The sequence below is a fragment of the Zosterops lateralis genome (genome assembly GCF_965231275.1).
Source record: "Zosterops lateralis genome assembly, chromosome: 6".
NCBI lineage: Eukaryota > Metazoa > Chordata > Aves > Passeriformes > Zosteropidae > Zosterops > Zosterops lateralis.
The window spans coordinates 33,303,055-33,324,130 of NC_139761.1; the positions used below are offsets into that span (position 1 = coordinate 33,303,055).

The following is a 21,076-nucleotide window of genomic DNA, read 5'->3' on the forward strand; positions in this document are numbered from 1 at the left end:
CTGCTATGTTTAGCATGATACCTCTCATGTTTGCTTTTCCAGTGGAACAATCAAATACAACAGTCTCTGTAACTTTATATCCAAATGAAGGATGCTCCTTTGGCAGAGGAACAGAGATGCCACAGAGGACTGCAGCCAAACAAGGCTGCTCTGACCAAAGAGTCTTCTCGAAGACTGAGCTCAAGGCAATCTAATATGAATAGCAGCATTACACGAGTATGTGTTCCTTCAGAACAGTGATGTACCAACGTATTTATCTATTAGTCTCTGGACAGTCATCACCACAGACAGGTAGCAGCAAAACATATTGGCAAAAGAGAGATGCTCTCTAAACATAACTATTGGGGAGACATAATATGCCTTGGGAAACAAAGAGTGTTTAAGACAGTAGCTTCAGAATCAATAGTCTCTCCCAGTTTTCTGATTAGTTGACAAGGTCTTCTACATCTACAGCACAAACAAGATTCTGGGCCTTTTTACCAAGCTATCCTCTTAAACTAATAATTCAAGCGTCCACAAGGTAGTCAACCTCCATGAAAGATTCAGGTTATTTTAAGAAGACAGCACTGTTCTGACTGAAGAACTCCTTGTTGTCCCAACAGCTGCTTTGCATTGCTAGCAGTTATGATCAAGACAAAGAATCTACGTTGGGACCATTCCTGATCACTAAAAAGTTATGAAACTTGTGCAAGCAGGGTGACCTGGCTAAGTTCCAGCCAAATCAATTACTTTTGTCACCCTAATTCCCTCTGTAGCCTTAAATGAACTTGTACTTTTCTTAATTTCCTGTACTACATTGTTGGGTTGTCCTACTATGAACTGTTAAATAACTGCTGTGTTCCTCACATACATGAAATCATTATTTCACTCATCCCCAGTGTCAGCACTCTCACTGGAACACATTCAGATTTAATACATACATGCCTGTAAGGCTCTTTCAAATCCCTCAATGAATTAATAATAATGCTTGGTATTTACATGGGTCCTTTCATTCAAAATGCTTTATAATTTGACAAATGCTACTAAGCAATGTGACCCAGGTCACAAAAAACACTTAGTAACCATGCCAAATGCACAGAACTCTTCTTTCACACACTAGCCCAGACAGCCTGTATGGGAGAAACAGGACTAGTTGAATAGCCATGCTTGCATGAGACAAAAGAGCCTTTTTCCAAATGTTCATTGTTTATTGAAATAGGACAGAAGCAGGTTAAGTTACCCAGATGGCCCTTCTAAAAATTGCCAAAGATCCTCCCATCAACCATTCCCACAGGTTTCCCTCTCTTCAAGGCTCAGAAGAGGCTACATAAAATTGAGCGAAAAAAGATCCTACACCTCTCAGCTTCATTTTTCTCCTGCTGTTCTGTTCCAGAGCTCACTTCTAACCAGGTCAACCTGCTGCCGAGGCAACAGCCTGCTATGCCACTCACCAACGGGGGAGTATCCCTTCTCCTTGAGTGTGTACAAGAAACACCGGGTGAAAACAACTGCCTGTTTCCAAAGCAAACCCTGCTTATGTCCACAAGGTAGGACTCGGGTCTCACACCCTGTGGGATCCAGCAGGATGGCACAGCTTTGTCTGGGAGGGCAGGGACTAAGGCTCTTCTGCCACACCAAACCCCAGCCAGGCTCTGGGTATCTTGGGCAGCTCTGTTTGATAGCTGAGACCAGGCTATCAACACGGAAGTTCACACCACGTGAACTAGGGCATTGGCAGCTAAACCACTGGGGTTTAAATTCCTCATGTTCTAAACAGTGATCTAGATTATTCAATCTAAGCGGATTTTAAAAATCTCAAGTATTTAAACTGTTAGAGCACATTGTACTACCAATGCCAGGCATGAGTGGTTGAGGTTTTTGCGAGCTAAAATAGCAAAACCTGTCTTGAAATTGGAAAATTAGTTATAAAGAATAATTTAAGATGTGGAAGATCAGGTTTTCAAGCCCTTCAATCAGTCACCTCCCTACCTATGACAACCTAGCTGGTGAGCAAATGTCATACCTCTGTTAACACTGTTCTTCACTTTCACCATCTAAAAGCACTTTTAAAAAAAGTCATTTTCCTGTTACCACAAACTATATTGGGAGGATCTCAACAATGTTGACCACAGGTCGGCACACAGCTTCAAACTTTGCAGACTTCACATTTTTCCAAGATCATCCCCCCATCACTGCCCCAAAAAACATTTCTTGAAATGCTGGACTCTCCTGTAAGTCTCAATCTCTTTATTCTCATAATGAGAAAAAAAACCCTAAAAAATTGCAGTTGCTTTAAAATCTATGACAAAAATCCTTGCAGCTGCCATCACTAGACTTAAACCAAGCAGCTCCTTCAGTTCTGCATCACTACCCACCTGAAGGTGAGAAGGATGCAGCGCAGATAGGGAGCCCCTGTTGCTGTGACTGTTGGGGTGTCCTGTGGTGACTGAGAAGGGAAGGAGGGTCTCTGAGCAAGTCACTACAGACCAGCTGGGAACCTGAGGTGCAAGACACTTCCCAATAGGACTGTTCAACATAACCACTGTGTGTCAGAGTCCCTCTGCAGCAGGAGAGCCTGCCAGAGCTGCCCCACAGTCCCTTCTGAGGCTCTCCCCTTCCCACATGACATTCACAGTCGGGAACTCCAAGCCTGTTAACTCTTTGACCCTTCAAGTAAAGCTAAAACAGCACTGTACAAGTAGTTACAGAATAACCTGATCACTGAACCAAGCTACTCCTTAATCTTAGCAAAGGGAACATCGCTTTGACAAAAAGGCTGGACAAATAGCCAGATCCCTGAAGCAGATGAAAACTTAATTCTCTGCCATGACCCACAAACTTTCCTAGAGAGACAGTCACAATATATCTGGCAAGTCTGTTCTCCAATAAGGAAGTCTGGTATGTGCGCTTGTCTCATGTGTGGGTAGTCAGAAAGTTTCTCAAAGCAGAAATTAATAAAGCACAAGGACACAGATCTCATAATGCAGCAAACTTACAGGTATTGGTTGGGTACTGGTTGTCTTTACCAGACCTGTTCCATATCTATACATGATTTTTTTAAATGTGCCTTTATCTAAATGGACTTTACAACCACTTTCAGTGTTTCTCAAGGTAAGAAATCACTAAGGTCCTTCTCAGAAGCTAATTTGAAGAGATGAAGAAGCTGCTTAGAATTGCACAATTCCTTAAAATATGAAGGGTGGAAAAAATGTCTCACGCAGTATATGGCAATAGTGAAAATGTAATTACAGTGGAAGCAGGGATGAAAATTACTCCACTCTCAAGTAGCTGTCATCTGGACGTTTTTACATCCAAAACCAACAAACAAGAATATACACATAGAAGTTACATAATACAAAATGGAGCAAAAGTGAGTTTAGAACATATCTGTCATCAGGTATAGTAAACTGCAGTCAACTGTACAGATTTCAACTTCATTAGTAAAACTGTTCTCACTTTCCTATAGCAATTGAATATCTGAGCAATCTTGGACTGAACTGTGATAATGTAAACCACGTTTTGAAAAGAAGGAGCCTCACAGCAACCTACAAATTTGGACTTTATACAATTTAGCAAATTTATACAATTTATACAAATTTAGCAAAAACGTTTTAATTCTAATTGAAAAACAGCACCATTTAAGGTTAAGAAAAACCACTAAACATTCACACCATGACAAAGACAAGCAAAACTCCAATAAAATCCTCAGATCTTTACCAGTTCTCTCCTCTAGGATGCAAACAAACTCATCCAGGGGCATTTGAAAGAGATTAATAGGAGATGTCTCTAAAACCACAGATGCCATGTAAGTTTCTAACATTCAGATCTCCAAATATCTGGCCTTGCTCTTCATTATCCCCAGAATGTTTTGACTGGATATGAAGTGTTATTCTAACACTATGGCAATACATATCCCTGTCTGGGCTTTTAACATTACAGCATAATTTGCACTCCTCCGAGCTTTTCTGTTGCCAGCCAAGTCCTGATCCTGCTGTTCTTGTCCAAAACATCCATCTTAGACATATACAGTTGTCTCAGTCATTTAGATATCCAGAATCTCACTGGTATGGTGTTTTCCACTCAAGTCCAAATACTTGGTGATTTTTGCAGTAAACAAGGCTAATTCTTATTATATCACTTTACACCACTATGACAGGCACATCTCTGCATCTCAACTGATAAGCAGAGAGCAAAGATGTACTGTAATCAAGGAAGGAATCCTCACTGCAAGTAACAGACATATTGGACAGCTTGGCATTTACAGATTTTTTGCTATTGTGTCATAACTCATTGCAAAGTAGAAGTCCCCTCTGCCTCACCTTCTCAGCTAACAGCTCTCGGATCTTGCTTGCCTGCAAGCGGAATTTGAAGAGCTGGGACTCCAACACAAGGCACCGCTTTTGCCAGTCCATACAGCTGCCATTCTCCACTGTGAGTTCTGCCATTGTGAAGTTAATCATCCATTTAGGATGTCGTCTGAGGTGCTCTAAAAATCCTACAGAATCAAAGGGGAAAAAAAAAGTATTTTAGAAGGACAAATTTATCACCTAGTTTTCCTTGGTCCCTCTTACAGAACTGGTAATAAAGGGCATTTCTTCTCCAAGCAGAAGATGAAGTAGTACTACACTGAGTCACTGATATTGCCCTCTGCCAGAGGTCACTCTAAATGGATAAACGTTTACCTTTAGAATGAGTAAATAATTTACTACTGCATTATACTGTATATTCCAGAAACAACCTTACTGCCACCCTTACAGTCTTGCTCAGCCTCTACCCAGAGATTAGGAGTATTTTTACTCCTGCCTCCTTAGTTCCAGTACAGCTGTGAACTCTCAAGTCACTAAACCCTCCTGCCTCAGGTATCATACACACATTTTCAGCTTGGGTCATCAGTGCCTTATCTCATACAGACTGCATTAAGATGATGTGATGTATTAAGCAACTGTTCCCAATCCCCAACTACTTGACACAGTCAGTTGACAATGAGAGTGGAAGTGCCCCAGTATCTAAACAATTGCTCTGTTAAAATAAAGAGAATCCATACAGGAATAAGTTAGGGCTAAAGACAAAACATGCTGCTCTACTGAAGTCCTTGCAGACATCAAGAGTTATATACAGCCGTAGAAATTGGAGAAAGCTGTAGTTTTTGAAGATCTTTTATTTTCCTACTCAGTAACAGTTTAGACATTTCAGATACTTTGTGCTTAAGACACAAAAAAATCTAGGTAATAGATGTTCTTAATCAAATTCAGGTATTTGTGAACGAAAAGGTCAATTCAGAGTGTGTAGTCCAACAGATAGCTGTATTACCAAACAATAACAAATCTTTACAAAGTTAAAACACCCATTAGCTCAGTTTCATCAGAACAATTGAATCCCTACTTGTTAAAGGATTTCCTCACCAGCTCACAGGCAAACTCACAAGTCCCAAACAGTGACAGACCAATGAACAGTCCAGGATTTGTGAGAAAGCAACAAAGTCACTCAGCTTCATTGCCCTTACATCTGCCTTTCTCTACAGAGGGAAAAAGTTTAAGATGTCTCTCCAGTAGTACCCACTTGTCAGAATACCTGGCTCATGTTTTGCATGTAAGATTTGAGATTCAAATTACCATGAGTATACATAATAGTGTGAGTATACATACCACAACAAGCCACTCTATCCAGTTACATGTCTGATGTTCCCAGTTAAGGAAGATGCATTCTATAAAGGACATTCTATACCCTTCGGCTATAAACATTACCTATGAGTTATTTTCTGTTCAATTTGCTTTGTTCAGTAAGAGAAAGTTTCTCAGACAGCAAGCTGTCTACTTTTCCAATGACTTGTGAAATATTATTCCAGAAAGTAGGTTTAAGTACAAGAAAAAGGTATGCTTAAACCTACCTTCTGGAAGTACTGCAGCACTGAAAACACTCTACAATAGGAAAAAAGACCACTTTCCTACAGGCAGCACACTTAGTGCTTTGCAGAAATACAGACTATCCTTTTCCATGACCACCCAGCATATTGCTCTAATCTCTAGCCTTAACTCCTTGCCAGGCATTTAAACCAGGTTACCTTTGGTACAGTGTTTCCCTACAATGTGGTGTTATCAGTCCTTCCCAAGCCAAAAGAGTGCACTAAGTCATGGAAGGGTCCTACAACACTGTGAAGTTTGTTTACCTCTAACTCTGTTTTGGATATAAGTAATAATTCAGCTCTCAAATAAAATTCTGTTCTCTCTACATACAAGTGTAAGGAGCTTTTAGTCTTTACTCATAAAGTTTAACTCCAAAGAGGACATACAAATAAATGGGATGGACTCTAATGACACAAAGCAAAATGAAACTAATGTACCAAACAACTTATGCCAAAACAAAAGCCATTTTCCCAAACAGACCATAACTTCTGGTTGCACTAAAATACCACTGTTCTGAATAGGGGGTGTAGGATGAGATAGGTGTCCTGAATCATTACATTTTATTTGTTATCACTACAGACAACTGCATTTTATAATCCCTTTCATAAATAAACAGTGCTCTTCCCTACAACCATGCTGGCAGTTCTCCCACTATTCCTATTATTCTAGAACTTCACCTCTCTAATGAGCTGCCTTCCAATTACCAGCATAAACCTAATCATAACCAGCTTGTATTTGTTAATTCTTGTAGATTATTGCCCTTCAGTTTAGCTAGGGTTTTTTTTCCTCCATCATATTTGCCCCTTGATATATTTATAGACATCAAAAGCTTCTCCTTAAGAACCTCAATTTGCAAGGCTAGAGACAAGGGGCTCCTTTAACCTCATAAGAAAAGCTCCCTGTCCCCCCTCTGCACATCCCTGTTCCAGTTTCAGTGCACATCATATAAAAAAGATGGTTCCTCTCTTCTTGCTCCCCTTCATAGCCATGGGTGACCACAACTGCATCTGAAAGGCAGCACTCACCCACAACAAAGCCTTGTGTAAAGGTATTTAGCACTTTCTCCTCTCCTAGGGAACGCCTTGTCTGATTGCATTTACCTTTTTCACAACCATATTGCACTGGTGGCTAACATTTACAGACAAACTGACACAACTGGAACAGAGGAATCTCAGCTGACATTACCTCTGTATATGGCAGATGTGGGAGAGCAGGAGGGTAATTACAAATGGACTGGAACAGATTAATAAAGCTCAGGTCTGTGCCAGATTTCTGAAAGATCAAATTCTCTGTACTACAGGCCATTGTGGTACCACACAATAAGACACAGGGCAATGGGCAGAAACTGATGCACAGGCACTTCCATTAGAACATAAGGAAGAACTTTTTTATTGCACAGGTGACTGAGCACTGGAACAGGTTGCCCAGAGAGGTTGTGGAGTCTCCTCACTGGAAATAAGAACCATCTGGATGCAATCCTGTGCCATGTGCTCTCAGAGGGCTCTGTTTGAACATGGAGTTTGCACCAGATGATCTACTGTGGTCCCCTTCCAACCTGAACCATTCTGTGATTGCAAAATTCAACGTGCCCATGGTTACTCTGTGATTGATTAGTATAACTATATGTTATATTTTTAATTACAGGCAGTATTTTTATGGATCACTAAATTTAAAAAGCACAGTTTGTTTTTGGGTATCTGGAAGAAGTCTTACTGCTCAGGCAACTGAATTTTTTCCTCCTCTACTAATTTTAAAGAGTGCTCTTCCAGATATTGTGCCCATTTTATTACTACTTGTAATGTGCAATTTTGTTTCATGTCATTAATCCCATGTCAATAGCCAAATCTACCAGTAAAATACCTATTATCTAACTGCCCCCTCTTCAGCACTGTTGTCGCATTCTCTTTTGTCATTTGTCTATCTTACCATTCTTCTATTAATCCCCATCTCCTCCACTTAAGCTAATAACTTTCCCATGTGTCATCATACCAAATGAGTTCTGAAGGCTGGAGATTAGCATTATAGCTTTTCCTCCTAGCAAAAACCTTATACTTTTTCTGAGAAAGATACTGTATCTCAATGTCTAATATTTACCTCTAGAGTACAACTTTATTTACAAAATTTATTCTGCATTTTCTTTTACTATTAAAATGCATTGTTCCTTCTCCTCTGTTCTTCTGAACATCAGCAGTTCATCTGTACTCTGTGAATCACAATATCAACTTCATTTTGACAGACTAACTTTAAATCACTTCCATTGCATCTGCCACTTCAGATGTCCTTTTTTGTAAGGCTTACCATCTTTTTTCAGTACATTCTTTGATTCCCCTTCCTCTCCCAGATATTGGTCCTTTTCATATCAGATAAAGAATTTATATGGATACATTTATATAAAGCTATCTCTTTTTTCCCTTGTGCATATGAAGAAGGTGGGAGCCAGATATTTTCAGAGGCAGTACTCTTATTTTAGGGACTTCGAACATAGGAGACAGCCACTCTATTCAAACAAGCTGAGATTTTCAAAACTTCATTCTTAAATGCACAGAGCCACTTTCTAAAGAGCAGCTTGATTTTCAGTGTTGAGTACCTAACAACTGTCAGTGACAATAACGGCAAATAAAAAGTCCTTAAAACTCAGTGGGGGAAAAAATTACTCAACCACCGGCTAAAGGCAGTCAAAATTAGAAGTCTCATGCATATATTTGTGAGTTTTGATCAACATCAGAGATAGTTCCGACCCTAAATGCCATATCCAAAATTAATACGATCATATTTACTTGGAATGTTCGTATCCAGTTATAATTCTGATGAAGCTGAAATTTAAATCAAGGTGTCATGTGTTTGGGATTTTTCTTTGTGTTTTTAGATTACAATCAGCTGATGCTGCAGATGTAGGCGGATCCAGAACTAGAAATCAGAACACTCAGAAGACTTTGTACATCTACACCTGAAAAGCTGAAACAATCAATCAATGTGAAGACTTCCAGATGCAGATACAAATACAGGTAGCGTTTACAGCTTTGTTCATGCAGTGCAAACAATAAAGACAGGTGAAGCGCTATTTCCATATTTCCCTAACTTTCAGCTACCATCTTACTACAAAAGCAATCAGTAGAAAAGTGATAAATATAACATATGAAAGGGAAGAGGTTTCTTCCCATGTCACTGAATGGGGATCAAGGGGGCCAGCAGCAGACCATGGGCAAAACTCAGCGGGGGAATCCTGTGCTATTAATCAACACCCTGTCCCCACTTTCCATTTCATCTTTTTAGCACTGAGGCCGCTGGAATTGCTCAGGCACGCAGTCATTTCCCGCTCAGAACTGCGGCCTGAGATTGTACTCGGCATGGGCATGGACAGACGTGGGGGGAGAAAATAACACAGAAAGCTGTGGAAAGGGCAAAGAAAAGGTTTGTCGCGGGGCTGGGCTGGGAGGGAGGGGAAAATAATTTCCCCTGTACATCGGCGCAGGTGGCTTAGCCAGTAAAGGTGCCTGGGGGCAGGAAGGGCTCCCAGCTGTGCCGTTCTACCTGCGGAGCTCTTGCCCCGGTTTACCAGGAAGGGAAAGAGACCGCAGAGCTCATATACATTTACTTCTTGGGCTGCATCCTCCCCTTCCTATGGCCATCCCTCCCCGCACTTCTTCCATGCCTCTTCAGGGCCAAAGTCCCAGCCCCGAATGCAAACCTCAGCTAACACAGGTGACACAACATCACCCCGGAACGCTCCCGCCAGTGCCCTTACGGTCCCCTTCGGAGAAAGCCAAGCCGGGAGAGACGGGCTGTGGCAGGCAGCCCCGCGCAGCCCGGCCCTGCAGAGCCCCCGGCTGCCCCTCGGTGCCCAGGTGCGCTCACCTTGGCCGGGCCGGGGTCCGTGCCCGGCGGCGTCCCGGGGCTGGCGGGGCAGGCAGGTGCCCGCCGCGCCTCCTGTCCCATTCAGCGCTGCACCATGCCCTCCCCGCTCTCCTTCGGGCGGGACAGCCCGGCTCAAATATCAGAGCCGGCCCTCCCGAGGAGCGCAGGAACTGACATCAGCCGCCCCGGGCTTTTAACCCCTTCCCGGGCTCGGCGGCGAGGCAGGTGGGGCGGGCAGCGGCCCGGGGCACGGGAGTGAATCCCCCTCTCCACCCACCCTGCGCCCTCAGGGACTGCCACCGAGTCTCCTGAGATCTCCCTTGCAGTCATTTCCCAGCCCTCGGGGCTGATGCGACCCAAACCGTCCCCACAGCAGCAGGGCAAGGGCGATTTCCCTGGAGCAGCCGGGCAAGGAGCTGATACCTACAGAAGCGCCCTGCCCTTGCCGCCACTGCAGCCCAGAGAGGCTGGAGCTTCATCCGAAGCTCCAAATGGAGCACCCTCCACTCTTTGTAGGCAGCCCCAGGGCATGAGGTTGGTGCCACGACAGAGATGAGAACCAAGCTAGTGTAATGGTCTCCTGGCACCAATCTGTACCATGTACTTTGGCTATTTCTCACATAAAATGGCTTAAACAAACAGGTCTGGGGCCTCAAGCATTTCTAATGATAGCTGCCAGCACACAAAATATGTTATTCAGGTATCACTTACTGAAGGACTTGGCATGCAGCAATGCCTTATATGAATATGTGGTGACATACAGGACATATTCCCTGTGTTATACCAAGAACTGGTGATCCCTCACTGCCTCGGGAGGCTGGGCACTGGCCCAGTGTGGGCACACACTGTGTGCTGCTGGCTGCTGCCCTCTACTCCTTTTGTTCTGGTTCAGGTTTAGCAACTACTTGTTACTTATTTCATTATAAGGCACATCACTTCCATCAGAGATACTTTTAAAATGTCTGTATGAGGCTCCCCTCAGAGGAGATAACAGTAGTCATTCTGACATGTATCTTTCTGGCCGTTTTCCATAGACCTTTCACATGGGCTGCTTTGCTGCTGTGGAAGTTGGTCTCATCTGGAGAAAGTGAGTCTGGCTTGTTGGGGAAGGGCTGCACTAGAATGATGGTATCTTGAGTGGTTATGAGAGATCCATGAATGCTCTGAAACTGTACTTTGGAAACTGTTGAGACTACTCATGCAAAACGGGGCAGTTTTTTATTTCAGACTGCCTCAGTCTGAAATAAACAGGCTTCAACAATCTACAAGGAAGCATGCAGAAGGACTGAACAAAATTATCTCCTAGAACGATAAGCAACACTATTCACTCGACATGGTTAAACAAGATCTTAAGAGTTGTTATCTGGCTCACAGATACTGCCTGGTTCGAGATCTGCTGTTTATTACACTTCCATTGTAAACTTTTTCCTCCCATTGATAGTGTGCTTTCACTGATGTCTCGGCAGAGAAACACTGGGTACCAAATCACTTACTATGCAAAAATGAAAAGACTGATGTGATTAAGTGGTTAAAATATAAAAATATAACTAAAAACATAAGGTCAAGATTTGGACACTGGAGTGAAAAGCAGACTCTGAAATCTACACCTCATTATCCAAATAAGTAGTCAGATTTCCAAAGACTCTGAGGACCCTGCAGTTCCCTAAAGATGGTTTTGTTTTAGATTTCTCATCTGTTTCCAGTTCCATGGAAATTTGGTTGAATGAAGCTGCCTGTTCCTAGCTAAGAGACAAAGGGTGCATTACAGAGCTTGCTCAGGCAGAGAGCAGGATAGCACTACACAGGAATGGCTGGAGAACCAAGTGGAGACAGGCAAAGAACCGAAAAGAAAGAGGCATCTGGTGAGGAACTGTCTCATTTGGACAGCTGAGCAGGGACAGGCAGGAATACAGGCAGAAATCAAGCTGGCTGTTGGAACAGTATCACCCAAAGAGTGATACTCTCCAGCAATTCCCGGTAGAAGGGACTCCAGTTGCCTACAGCCTGCATTAATTATTATGCCCAGTGATCAAGGAATTGTAATGAATAACCAGAAACAGCACAATTTGTGCCTCCCTATATGTATTTCAGAGGGCAAAATGTAGCTTCATGCTTTACAGAGTCCATCTTGAACTGAGGCTGGCCGAAGACAAAGTGAAAAAAGGAGCTATTCCCTTCATGTTCCCATTTTGTTCTTGCTTCTTTCAACCACAGCATGCAAGCACGATATTTCTTAATCTAAATTTTTAAAAGGTATTTTTATTCTTCCCTTAAAGGCACTGGTCAAGTTCTCTCATTTGCACCAGCAAAGCCAACCAGATCATATCACTCACTGAAATGTCAATATCTGGCCTTGTGTTTTTCCCAGGCAACGAAGCTTGACTGCCAGGACATTCCTCAGCCACTGAACTTTATACAAAGTACCTCCCTAAGAATTGCCTGTGCACACCTTGCTTTAACCCCTGGAGGCCCAGAACCACATCAGCACTCACATAATAATGTTCTGCCATGTATTTCAAGCAATTATTCTTCAAAGCTGTGCCTCCTTATAGCTTCTGTCACTTTTGTTAAAGTATTTAACAAAATTATTATTAAAAAAATAAATCATGGTATCTATTGAATAATGCAAATAGAAAAATAGTTTGACTTCAGAAGGAGAAGGCTGTAAGAACAATCAGTAGTATCTCATTGTTTTCAAATTATTTCCCTTGGCAGTTGTCTTTAATATGGCTGCTCAAGCACTGTTACGTCAATTCTTTACAATCTGCAGAAAAATCATTCAGCAAAAAGCAAAATTTACTATAAACAGCAAATATTTTATTGACAAAACAAACTCTCTGGCCAATCCAAGAGAAGTAGCTTGGCACTGTTAGATTATCCTTATCACAACACAAGCACAGGCTGCTTTGTTCAGAGCACCATATCCAAGATACCTAAATAGAAGGACAAAGAGATAAATGAGAGTGAGGAGTCACAAGATGAGAGCAGAATGAACTCCTAGTAAGCCAAGTTGTCATTGTTCTGCAGGTGGGAGAGAGCATTGTGTTCCAGACACAATACTGCTGACTGCTGAAAACCTACCAAAGGGGCAAGGACACCAACCAGACCAAAAGCTCAAGTGTCAGAACCCCACTGAAGGCTCAATCCTGTGTGGGAAAAAAACTTGCACAGAAACAAAACAGTACCTTGAAACCCCTGTTTGAAGTACTTGTCGCTCTCCACAAGCAGCTTAGGCTTCATATTGTAGTTCTCTAAATTCCACCTGTGTTAGAGGCTTAAAAACGTTGACAATGGCCTTTGTGCGTAGTTCCCTTACTCTTTCTCCTGGGTTTGCAGTGTGCTGACAGACACAACACAGTTGCAACCCCCTGCCTTTCTTCTGTTCTAATCAGTAATGACAAGTTCATGCAGCATTAAAATAAGAGACTGGCAGCTGTGGATCACCTTGCTGCATAAACCAGTTGCTTGTGGGAGGACCCAGTGGGAGGGCCAAGAAACCATTGCCCTCCAGTACTTTGTCAGCTGGTTTTGATCGTGTTATGGTCATCTCGTCACACTTCACACACAGACACTCGTGTGTACTATTCAAGCCAGAACTTGAGCAAGAACATATGTTTTATATATGCAGTCTTGACTGGCACAGAGCAAAACAATGGAGAATTCCCATTTTCCTTAGGGAGTCATCCCAGGGGCAACTCAAGTGTTATTCTCAGTATTAATAGTTTGTGCCTTGTTCCATCTCTGGGTTTCTCTGGTTTCAGCTTCTAAGTACCAGATTTCACTATATCTTTTTCCATTAGATTAAGAAGTCATCAACTCTCAATAAAGTAGCCTTGATAAAAAGCTTAATTCTCTCCTCTATAAAAATACATAGATGTAACACCTCTCACAGTAATTAATATTTTCTAATGCTTGTATTCCCATAGGTTTATCTAGATTGTAGATTAGACAACTGGATCTTAAAAAGTCAGTTTGCGATTTTATCAGCATGCTCGTGTGTGCCTGTTCAACTCTCATTTCAGATCAGGGAAGAAAGGAGGATGGCATGTGGGAGTCTTCAAGCTGTGAAGAAGGAAAACAGTCCTTACAAGTGTATTTGTTTTGTGTAGTCTTTTTGTGTCTGGCATTGGCTGGTATGTGGCCCCAAAGGTTCCCACATACCACAGCACACTTTGAATCTGTTTCTGAGTCCACAGGCTACAGCTGTAACTGCTGTGCAAGTGGTGCTGCACTTGATGCATGTCACAGGTAAACTGTGTCATTCCAGGTGCTACAAGTTCGTAGACAGAGCTGGCTCAACAGCACTCAAAAAACCAATTTTTCCTGCCCTTAGGATGAGAGGCCTGGCTGTTCCTGCCAAGGACAAGGAGGCATAGAGTGACAAGGTGCTGGAAGCAATAAGGAAGAGCCCTGGAGAGTTGGACTTGCTGCTCTGGCAGCCCCAGTGCTCTCAGAGAGGGCCATGTCTGCTGCTGCAAGGGACAGTCCGAACCCCTCAGACCTTCCCTGAATGGCAGGAACAGGTCCTTCCTCCCAGGGGGAGGGAAGCTCAGACAAAGTAGGCAACAACCTATGGTAATTTTCCTTCCCGAGGTACCCTGTGAAATGCCAGGAAAATACAGATTTACAGAACTCTCTCTGGAAGCCCAGTGCAAAAAGCTGAACCAGAGAAAGAGCTCTAAACAACATGGGGAGAAGGGAATCAATTCATTTATAGATAACTGGTTTGAATTCAAGCCAAGTAAAAGAAATAACTGCTGGTCAGCTACCCTCTGACAAGCAGCAGCAGCAGTGACAGCTGTATGGACAGACTAGTCATCTTAGCCCCATTCTTAAACATCATCTGTCTGCAGGGCATGTTTATTAGGGGTGAGTGCTGCAGGTGGCCAGAGGAGCTTCATGGAACATAGATCCCTATTACTGCTGTTGTTCATTACAGTTCTGCACCCACCCATCACTGAAAATAGCTTCTCAGCATAAAAACCTCAAACCACAGGAGATCATGGGGAGAGAACCCATGTCTGATCCCCGCTAGACTTGTGAAAATATTTGCTGGATTAGAGAAATTTGGGTAGGCTAGGAGAAGGTGTGGTCTCTGTCCATAGCAGAGCTGGGGGAAAACACTACTTCCAGACTTGTTACATCAATACTTCTAGTAAAGACCAAAGTAGGTCCCAACTTGCCCTCTGTTTGGGTGCTGATCTAGGAACTTTGGAATGGGTACCTGGGGCACCTCTGTGGTCAGAGGCAGGGGAAGATGCACAAGACAGCCTCTGATGAAGAATCCCTGCCCTTTCACAACCAGTAGGGTAGCCTGTACTGGTTGGCAGTGGGGGGGAGAAGACACTAGTAACAAATGGGGCTAGTCTGTTGGAAGGGTTTTGGCTGCCTTCCCAGTATTGCACTGAAGTTATGCCTACAGCTGCCAGATGTCAGGATGGGGTGTGGAGAAGAACACGGTTCTCTGCCATAAGGACTCCTATTTGCAGAGGTTTTGTTGCTGAGGTTTTGTTGCTGAAACCAGCGTGCAGGCTGTCCTCCATGAGAGTGCAGGAGGGGTTAGCTGGAGATGTTTTTGGCTCTGCTCCTGGTCTCACACCAGAGCCAGGCACACGGTTCCCAGATGTTTGTGATCGTTGCTCTGGGATCTTTCAGACTTGTCAAGGCATTGTTTAAAGAGAGGAATTATTTCACTTCCACACGAAGGGTGGAAATGTCAAGAGCTCCTGCAGAGATCCCTCTGCCTCCTTCTCTGGGGAGGGGTCATCCCCGGGTGAGCAGCACTGGAGAGAGCTTCATCTCTACAGATGAGATCCCCAGACAAGGCACTCTCAGAACAGTGGCTGTTGAGCTTCCCTGGCATGACTGTTTCTGGCAGTTTCCATGGTGATCCACAAACCCAGCACAGATCTCTTTGGGAAGGCAAATAATAGAACATGATAATGCGTGTGCCTGGGGAGGGGATAATAAGCCCACTTTTATACTGTCAATTGAGTTCTAGGGTCAGTCCTGGGGCTTGCCTCGCTCCCTTCCTGAGCTGGTAGGGAAAGCATTTCTGTACCCTTCCCCAAAGGGCTCAAAGCAATAGCTTGCACTTGTAGGTGTTACAAGCTGTCGTAAGCAGGTTTAAATGGTATTGCAAATCGTTTTTTGTGGACAACACTGGCAAGTGATGTCAGCAGGCAGCCCAAGCAAGCAGTATCTGATAGTACTTTGAATGCTTGGGATAAGTGGGAAGCACTGATGAGGAGCCCAGGATCTATCACAACATGCAAGCACAGGCATGACATACCTGTAAATTTAAGGAGAAAACCTGCACTCTGCCCTCTCACCCATTATGTCTGAAAGCATATGGACAAAATCTCAAACTTTTATCCCTGGTCATAGATTTAAACTATTAATGGCAAGGAACAAACTCAATCTTACCACCACAGTACCATGCCACCAAGACTTCACCCTCTGCTCTCAAGACCTGACCCTGCCCTCTTCTTCATTACAGAAGCAGCAAGTGTTAGTGAGCACACTCTTCCCCATGCAGTTTGGAGGTGCCTGCCTGATACCTACCTACCTATCCCTTTGCATCCAGCAACATATGTCAAACAGCACAGTGGCCAGGATGGAAGGACATGGAGGGAATAGGTTGAAGGACAGTTTTCTGATCTGCATCATTTTTGTGATTCAAGATTCCAGAAGATTCTGGAAGGGAGGGGCAAAAATTATAAAGGATAATATAGCTTTCAAACACAGCCAATATGCATCTTAAAAAGGAAACCTAATTTTGTGTGCCTCCACCTCTGGGCAAAATGTTCTTGGCTTGGTTTCAAAGGTGCTGGGAAATTCAAGGGTTGGGTTTCTCTGAAAACCAGCCCCAGGGTGCCTGCAACAGGGTGACCTGGAAAAGGTGCCATTAAATTATCTCAATTTAATTTTTTTTTTTGCTTTGTAATTTCCTATCAATGAGCTCTCTGTGGGAGGCTCAGAGATTGATCTAGAACTTGTCTTTCACTCTTGTCTTCACTGCCTGGAGCAGGAACCTTTGTAAGAGAAATGGCACCTTAGCTGTAGAGTTAGATGGCACTTGGCTCTTGTTGCACTGACTGCTGGAAAGTAAGAGACTCCCACCCATTTCCTCATACTGTGCTCCTTGCCCAGAGTCCTGTGGGTCCACAGGGGAACTTCTGAAGCCAAGGTCAGTACCCAGCTTCTCCCTCTGTCCGTGATTGCCTCCCCTCCTCTGGGGCAGCTCAGTCTCGGTGTTTAGGTGTAATTTCAGCCCTGGTGTAGAGGCGGTCTGTGTTTCCTTGCTCCCTCAGGAGCCCATGCCAGGATCCAGCACAGCCCATTAAAACAGCTCCAGTAGCTACAACACAAAACTGAGTTAGGGCCTTCTGCAAAGGATGTCATGAGTAATTTTTACTTATTTGTTTAATTAGTGTTAATTGCACACAGTAGGAGGTCAGAACTCTGCCTTCAAATGCTCAGTTGGCTGTGAAGTGTGAGTTTTCCAGCCATTCTAGAAACTCTAGTCAAGGGGCAGGAGAAGGAGGGTATCACTGTGACAGTTTCATTCACAGCAGATGCACGAAACCACGGGGATTTTTTTCTGCATCCAGGAGTAAGAGAACAAGAAGTATAGAAGTTCATCCAGAGAGCCACCAAGAGGGTAAATGGGCCCCCTCTGCACCAGAGGCCTTGGCAATCTCCCGGCCGCACAGGAGGCCTCCCGGGCAGACATGGGAGTCCAGCCGTCCCACACACGGGGGTCACTGTGAGTATCTGAGCTGGGGGGGGCTGAGGGGGTGTTCCGTTCAGCTTTTCCCTTTCGAGGTTCTCTTTTTGTCACAAGTGTCTTTCCATCGGTGGCTATTATAAAATGCACTGGCAGTATTCCCGGCCTGTGCTGGCAATCCCGGGCCCGGCAGCCGCAGCCGCTGCGCTCCGGCGCCGCCTGGTGGCGGGAGGCGGCGCTCGCACGGCGGGTTTGATCCCCGGCTTTGGGCTGCCCAGGGCACCCTCCGAAACCGAGTGTCCTGACACTGCCGACGCTTTGGGCTGCCTTATGCCTCATCAGGTAAACGAACTTCCCAGTGGGAAAGTCAAGCATCGCCCTCTTACAGCCACAAACACAAGCTCTGCTAATTAAAACCGACAGAGGTCTTTCTTTTTGCATCAGGACCATGATGGGGGCACAGCTCTGTGGAGAAAGGGAGTATGAACGGCCATAATTTGTTAAGGGCTCCTGTTGGAGGGGTGCTAGGATTTAGCCCAAACCGAGTCTCTCAGACATTCGATGCACATGCCAGCATATAATCCTGACTCAGTGGGCACTCGAGTAATTATTCCTAAAACTCACATAAGCATTGGATTTTTTTTTTCCAGATAAACATATAGGACTGTGTAGGGGAGTAGGAAAAAGTGTTCCTAAGTCAATGATTGCATACATTAGTTATGTTCAATTCAGCTACTACTTCAAAGAACTATTTTCTCTTTGGTCCAAATCTGCAAAGCCCTTAAGACTTTTTCCCCCTAATATTTGTTAAAGTTGGACCCACTTCCACTCTTAAAACAGGTCAAAATTCAAACCTGATGTTTCTGTAGAAACCACTTGTCTCCTCTCAGCCTTGAGTTTTTTCTCATAAGAGAAAATTGACATGAGTCATTACCATTTATACTTGCCCAAAGATTATTTAGCCTCTCCAGACATCACAGAGATAAAAAGCCATATAGTAGACCTTTCATCAATTAAGAATCCTAACAAAATACAGCCTACAAGAACTACTACATTACCATACTGTGTTATATTTTAAACTCTAAAAACTACTCTTTAGACTTTTCTCTTTTGCTACATTAACCTTTGGATCCCTTAGTCAGCAGAAAGGTATTGTTCAATCAAAAGGGATTCTCCTTCAGCTGGCTAGGCTATTGTTTTTAGGTTATATAGTAACTAAGACTCGGTATCCTACAACTCAAAGTGAGCTTCCATTTCGATTTCGATTATAAGTTTCTTATTTTCAGAATCTTTTGCTAAGCAATCATATTTATAAGGTTTCCCTGATTTATCTTCCCCAACAGTTCTGGATCAAAATTATAATGCCATTCTTCTAATAAGCCAAAGTAATGCCACCAATACTGCAAGGAGGGGTTGCTTTTGCTTTTAAATCTAGGAGAGCTTCAGAGCCTGAACTGCTAGCTTTACATTCCCTCTGCAGAGCAGTGTGTGGCCATACAGAAATGCAGGGTACTGACTCCAGGTTTCTATAGTCTTGTCTGATATCAGCATCCACAGTGTTTTATCTGGGCTTGGATTTATGTTTAAGGTAAAGCCTGCTGCCATAAAAAGTATTCTGTGAATTGTAGCCATGTAGGCATAAAAGAAGACAGGATTCAGGACATTCTTCTTGATTTTCCTGTGGAGGGTCAGGCAACATACCCCTGTTCACAAGAGTTTATGTTCACATGGATTTGTGACTGGGTCATGTCTTACCACCTCTGCAGAAGAGACAGCACGTTTTGAATAGCAGCAGCTGTGTCACTCCTGAAAGCTCATATTTGGTTCCCCCAGAGACCAAAATCTCTGGGAAGCTTCCTGAATTTCCAGTAGCTGCTTACACCATTATCACAAAATCGATCACAGATGGTGCTTTTGATTCTGGCAGGTTGGAAAAAATAATCTCTTGTCTTATATCCTGAGCACATTTGATCTGAACTGACTGGATGGGATCGTGACTGCCCATCATCTTCTCATTAGAACAGAAACATTTTCCTGACTGCAACAAACATTTGAGCAAGGATGAACACTTTCCTTAAAATAGCAAACTTCAGCCTTAAATAGTTACACTTTGCCCTTGCTGTTTGGCTCTGTTGCATACCAAAGACTTAGCTCTTAGCAACGTGAGATCCCATCCTAATTAGCTACTGTTTAACAATACCAAGCTCTCTTCTGGAGCTACAGAGGAGGCGAGCATTTCGTATCAAGCCCAAAGACTCTTTCTGTGGATTTTCTTTTTCCTTTTTTTTTTTTTCTCCAAGTGGAAAGTAGCCGTGTATGTTAAGCCTGAGCCACTCTGTATGAGTAAAAGTGACACACAAGAAATTAAACCAAACAGCCTGGAGAATCACTTACACAAACATCAAGACTCCTGTACTTCACTAGAATAAAAAATATACCAGATGACATATACAGCTCTGCCCACCATAAATGCCATTGACCAATGATAAACCTACCAACATGGAGGTTTGTACTTGGTCCTTTTTTATGCTATTACAAATACTTTCCTCACCTTGCAGCGTAGTCCCTGGATTCAAGTCTCTTTCCTGGAGCAGTCTCGGGGTACATAGAATGACAAGGCAAAGTTATTTTTTTCCCCTAGCCTTTCAGAAAAGCTTGTTACAATCTGTTTCACTTACTATCCTTGAAACTTTGACCTAATTTACATCTCACAAACTTACTCCCAATGACAACATTATTCATAATAATGAAGACTGTATGATCCTAAATAAGTCTGTTTGCTTTGAATTCTAATACTTTGTGGTTATATACAATTCTGTAATTTTCTGTACATTGTAGAGCTGTGCAACACATGTGTTCACATTCTTTAAAGGAAGTCTTTTCATCTTTAGAAGTGAACAAAAGAACCCCTTCTTGAAATGGCTTTGGCACCTATTTCAAAAGAAAAAACTCCACTGTCATATGACACACTCCAACAACTGCAGGTAAGTATAAAGCAACCTGGGAAAAAAACTTTCCTCAAAACACTTTGTTGAGATAAACCTAAGGCTGCAAGACTGAGTCACTGTAAATTGGATTGGGCTTGGTCCTGTAATACAATATCCAACAAACCTTCATTTTTCAGATCTCAGTGCCCCTAAAGCCCTGGAGTCAGGGACTGAAATTTGTTGAGGTAATTCCATCATGTTTTGGTTTTTCAAAATCAATGGTGCCCTTATGAAGCATCCCTTGACCTCCTGCTCCATGGGGATGCAGATAGCTCTGCAGAACTATTATGTTTTTCTCAGATGACAGAGCTAAAAGACCATGTGCTTCACCAGCTATGGGGTCTGAATAAGGGCTAGTGGTAGAGGTTGCTTCCAGATAAGATTGTTGGAAATTATTAAGTGTCATGAAGAAATCTGTATTAGTTCCTGTCAGTGACGGAGTTTGTATTTATTACTCAGGCTGGTAACATGGACTTTTTTAAATTATTACCTTTGGATACCCAAATACCAGCATAGACAGGAACCACAGAGAACTGCTCAGACACTTAAAAAAAAAATCTGCAGACAATTTTCTCTCCTTCTGTCATCCAGCAGGTGGGAGAAGATCAACACAAACAGTGAAC

General features: G+C 43.2%; 1 protein-coding gene and 1 long non-coding RNA gene across 6 annotated transcripts in view; one reads left to right on the forward strand and one right to left on the reverse strand.

The window, feature by feature from the left end:
* Nucleotides 1-13,179, reverse strand: part of PLEKHH1 (pleckstrin homology, MyTH4 and FERM domain containing H1) — a 54,538-nt gene extending 41,359 nt beyond the window's left edge. For 4 of the 5 annotated variants that reach the window (XR_014590395.1, XM_083863783.1, XM_083863784.1 and 1 more), the window contains exons 1-2: nucleotides 12,923-13,179; nucleotides 4,299-4,474 (exon numbers count right to left, since the gene is read on the reverse strand). Coding sequence is in view for 4 of the 5 variants with exons in the window: in XM_083863783.1 (XP_083719909.1) it covers nucleotides 4,299-4,474; nucleotides 12,923-12,977 (231 nt within the window). In the remaining variant the exon portion in view is untranslated. Of the gene's footprint in view, nucleotides 1-4,298; nucleotides 4,475-9,737; nucleotides 9,830-12,922 lie in introns of those variants that run through there. The other variant, XM_083863785.1, reaches the window with a different exon arrangement.
* On the forward strand, nucleotides 9,050-20,421 carry LOC310910781. The gene is made up of 3 exons (XR_014590397.1): nucleotides 9,050-9,293; nucleotides 10,772-10,824; nucleotides 20,358-20,421. It is a non-coding gene; the product is annotated as an uncharacterized lncRNA (long non-coding RNA).
* The last annotated feature ends 655 nt before the right edge of the window (nucleotides 20,422-21,076 follow it).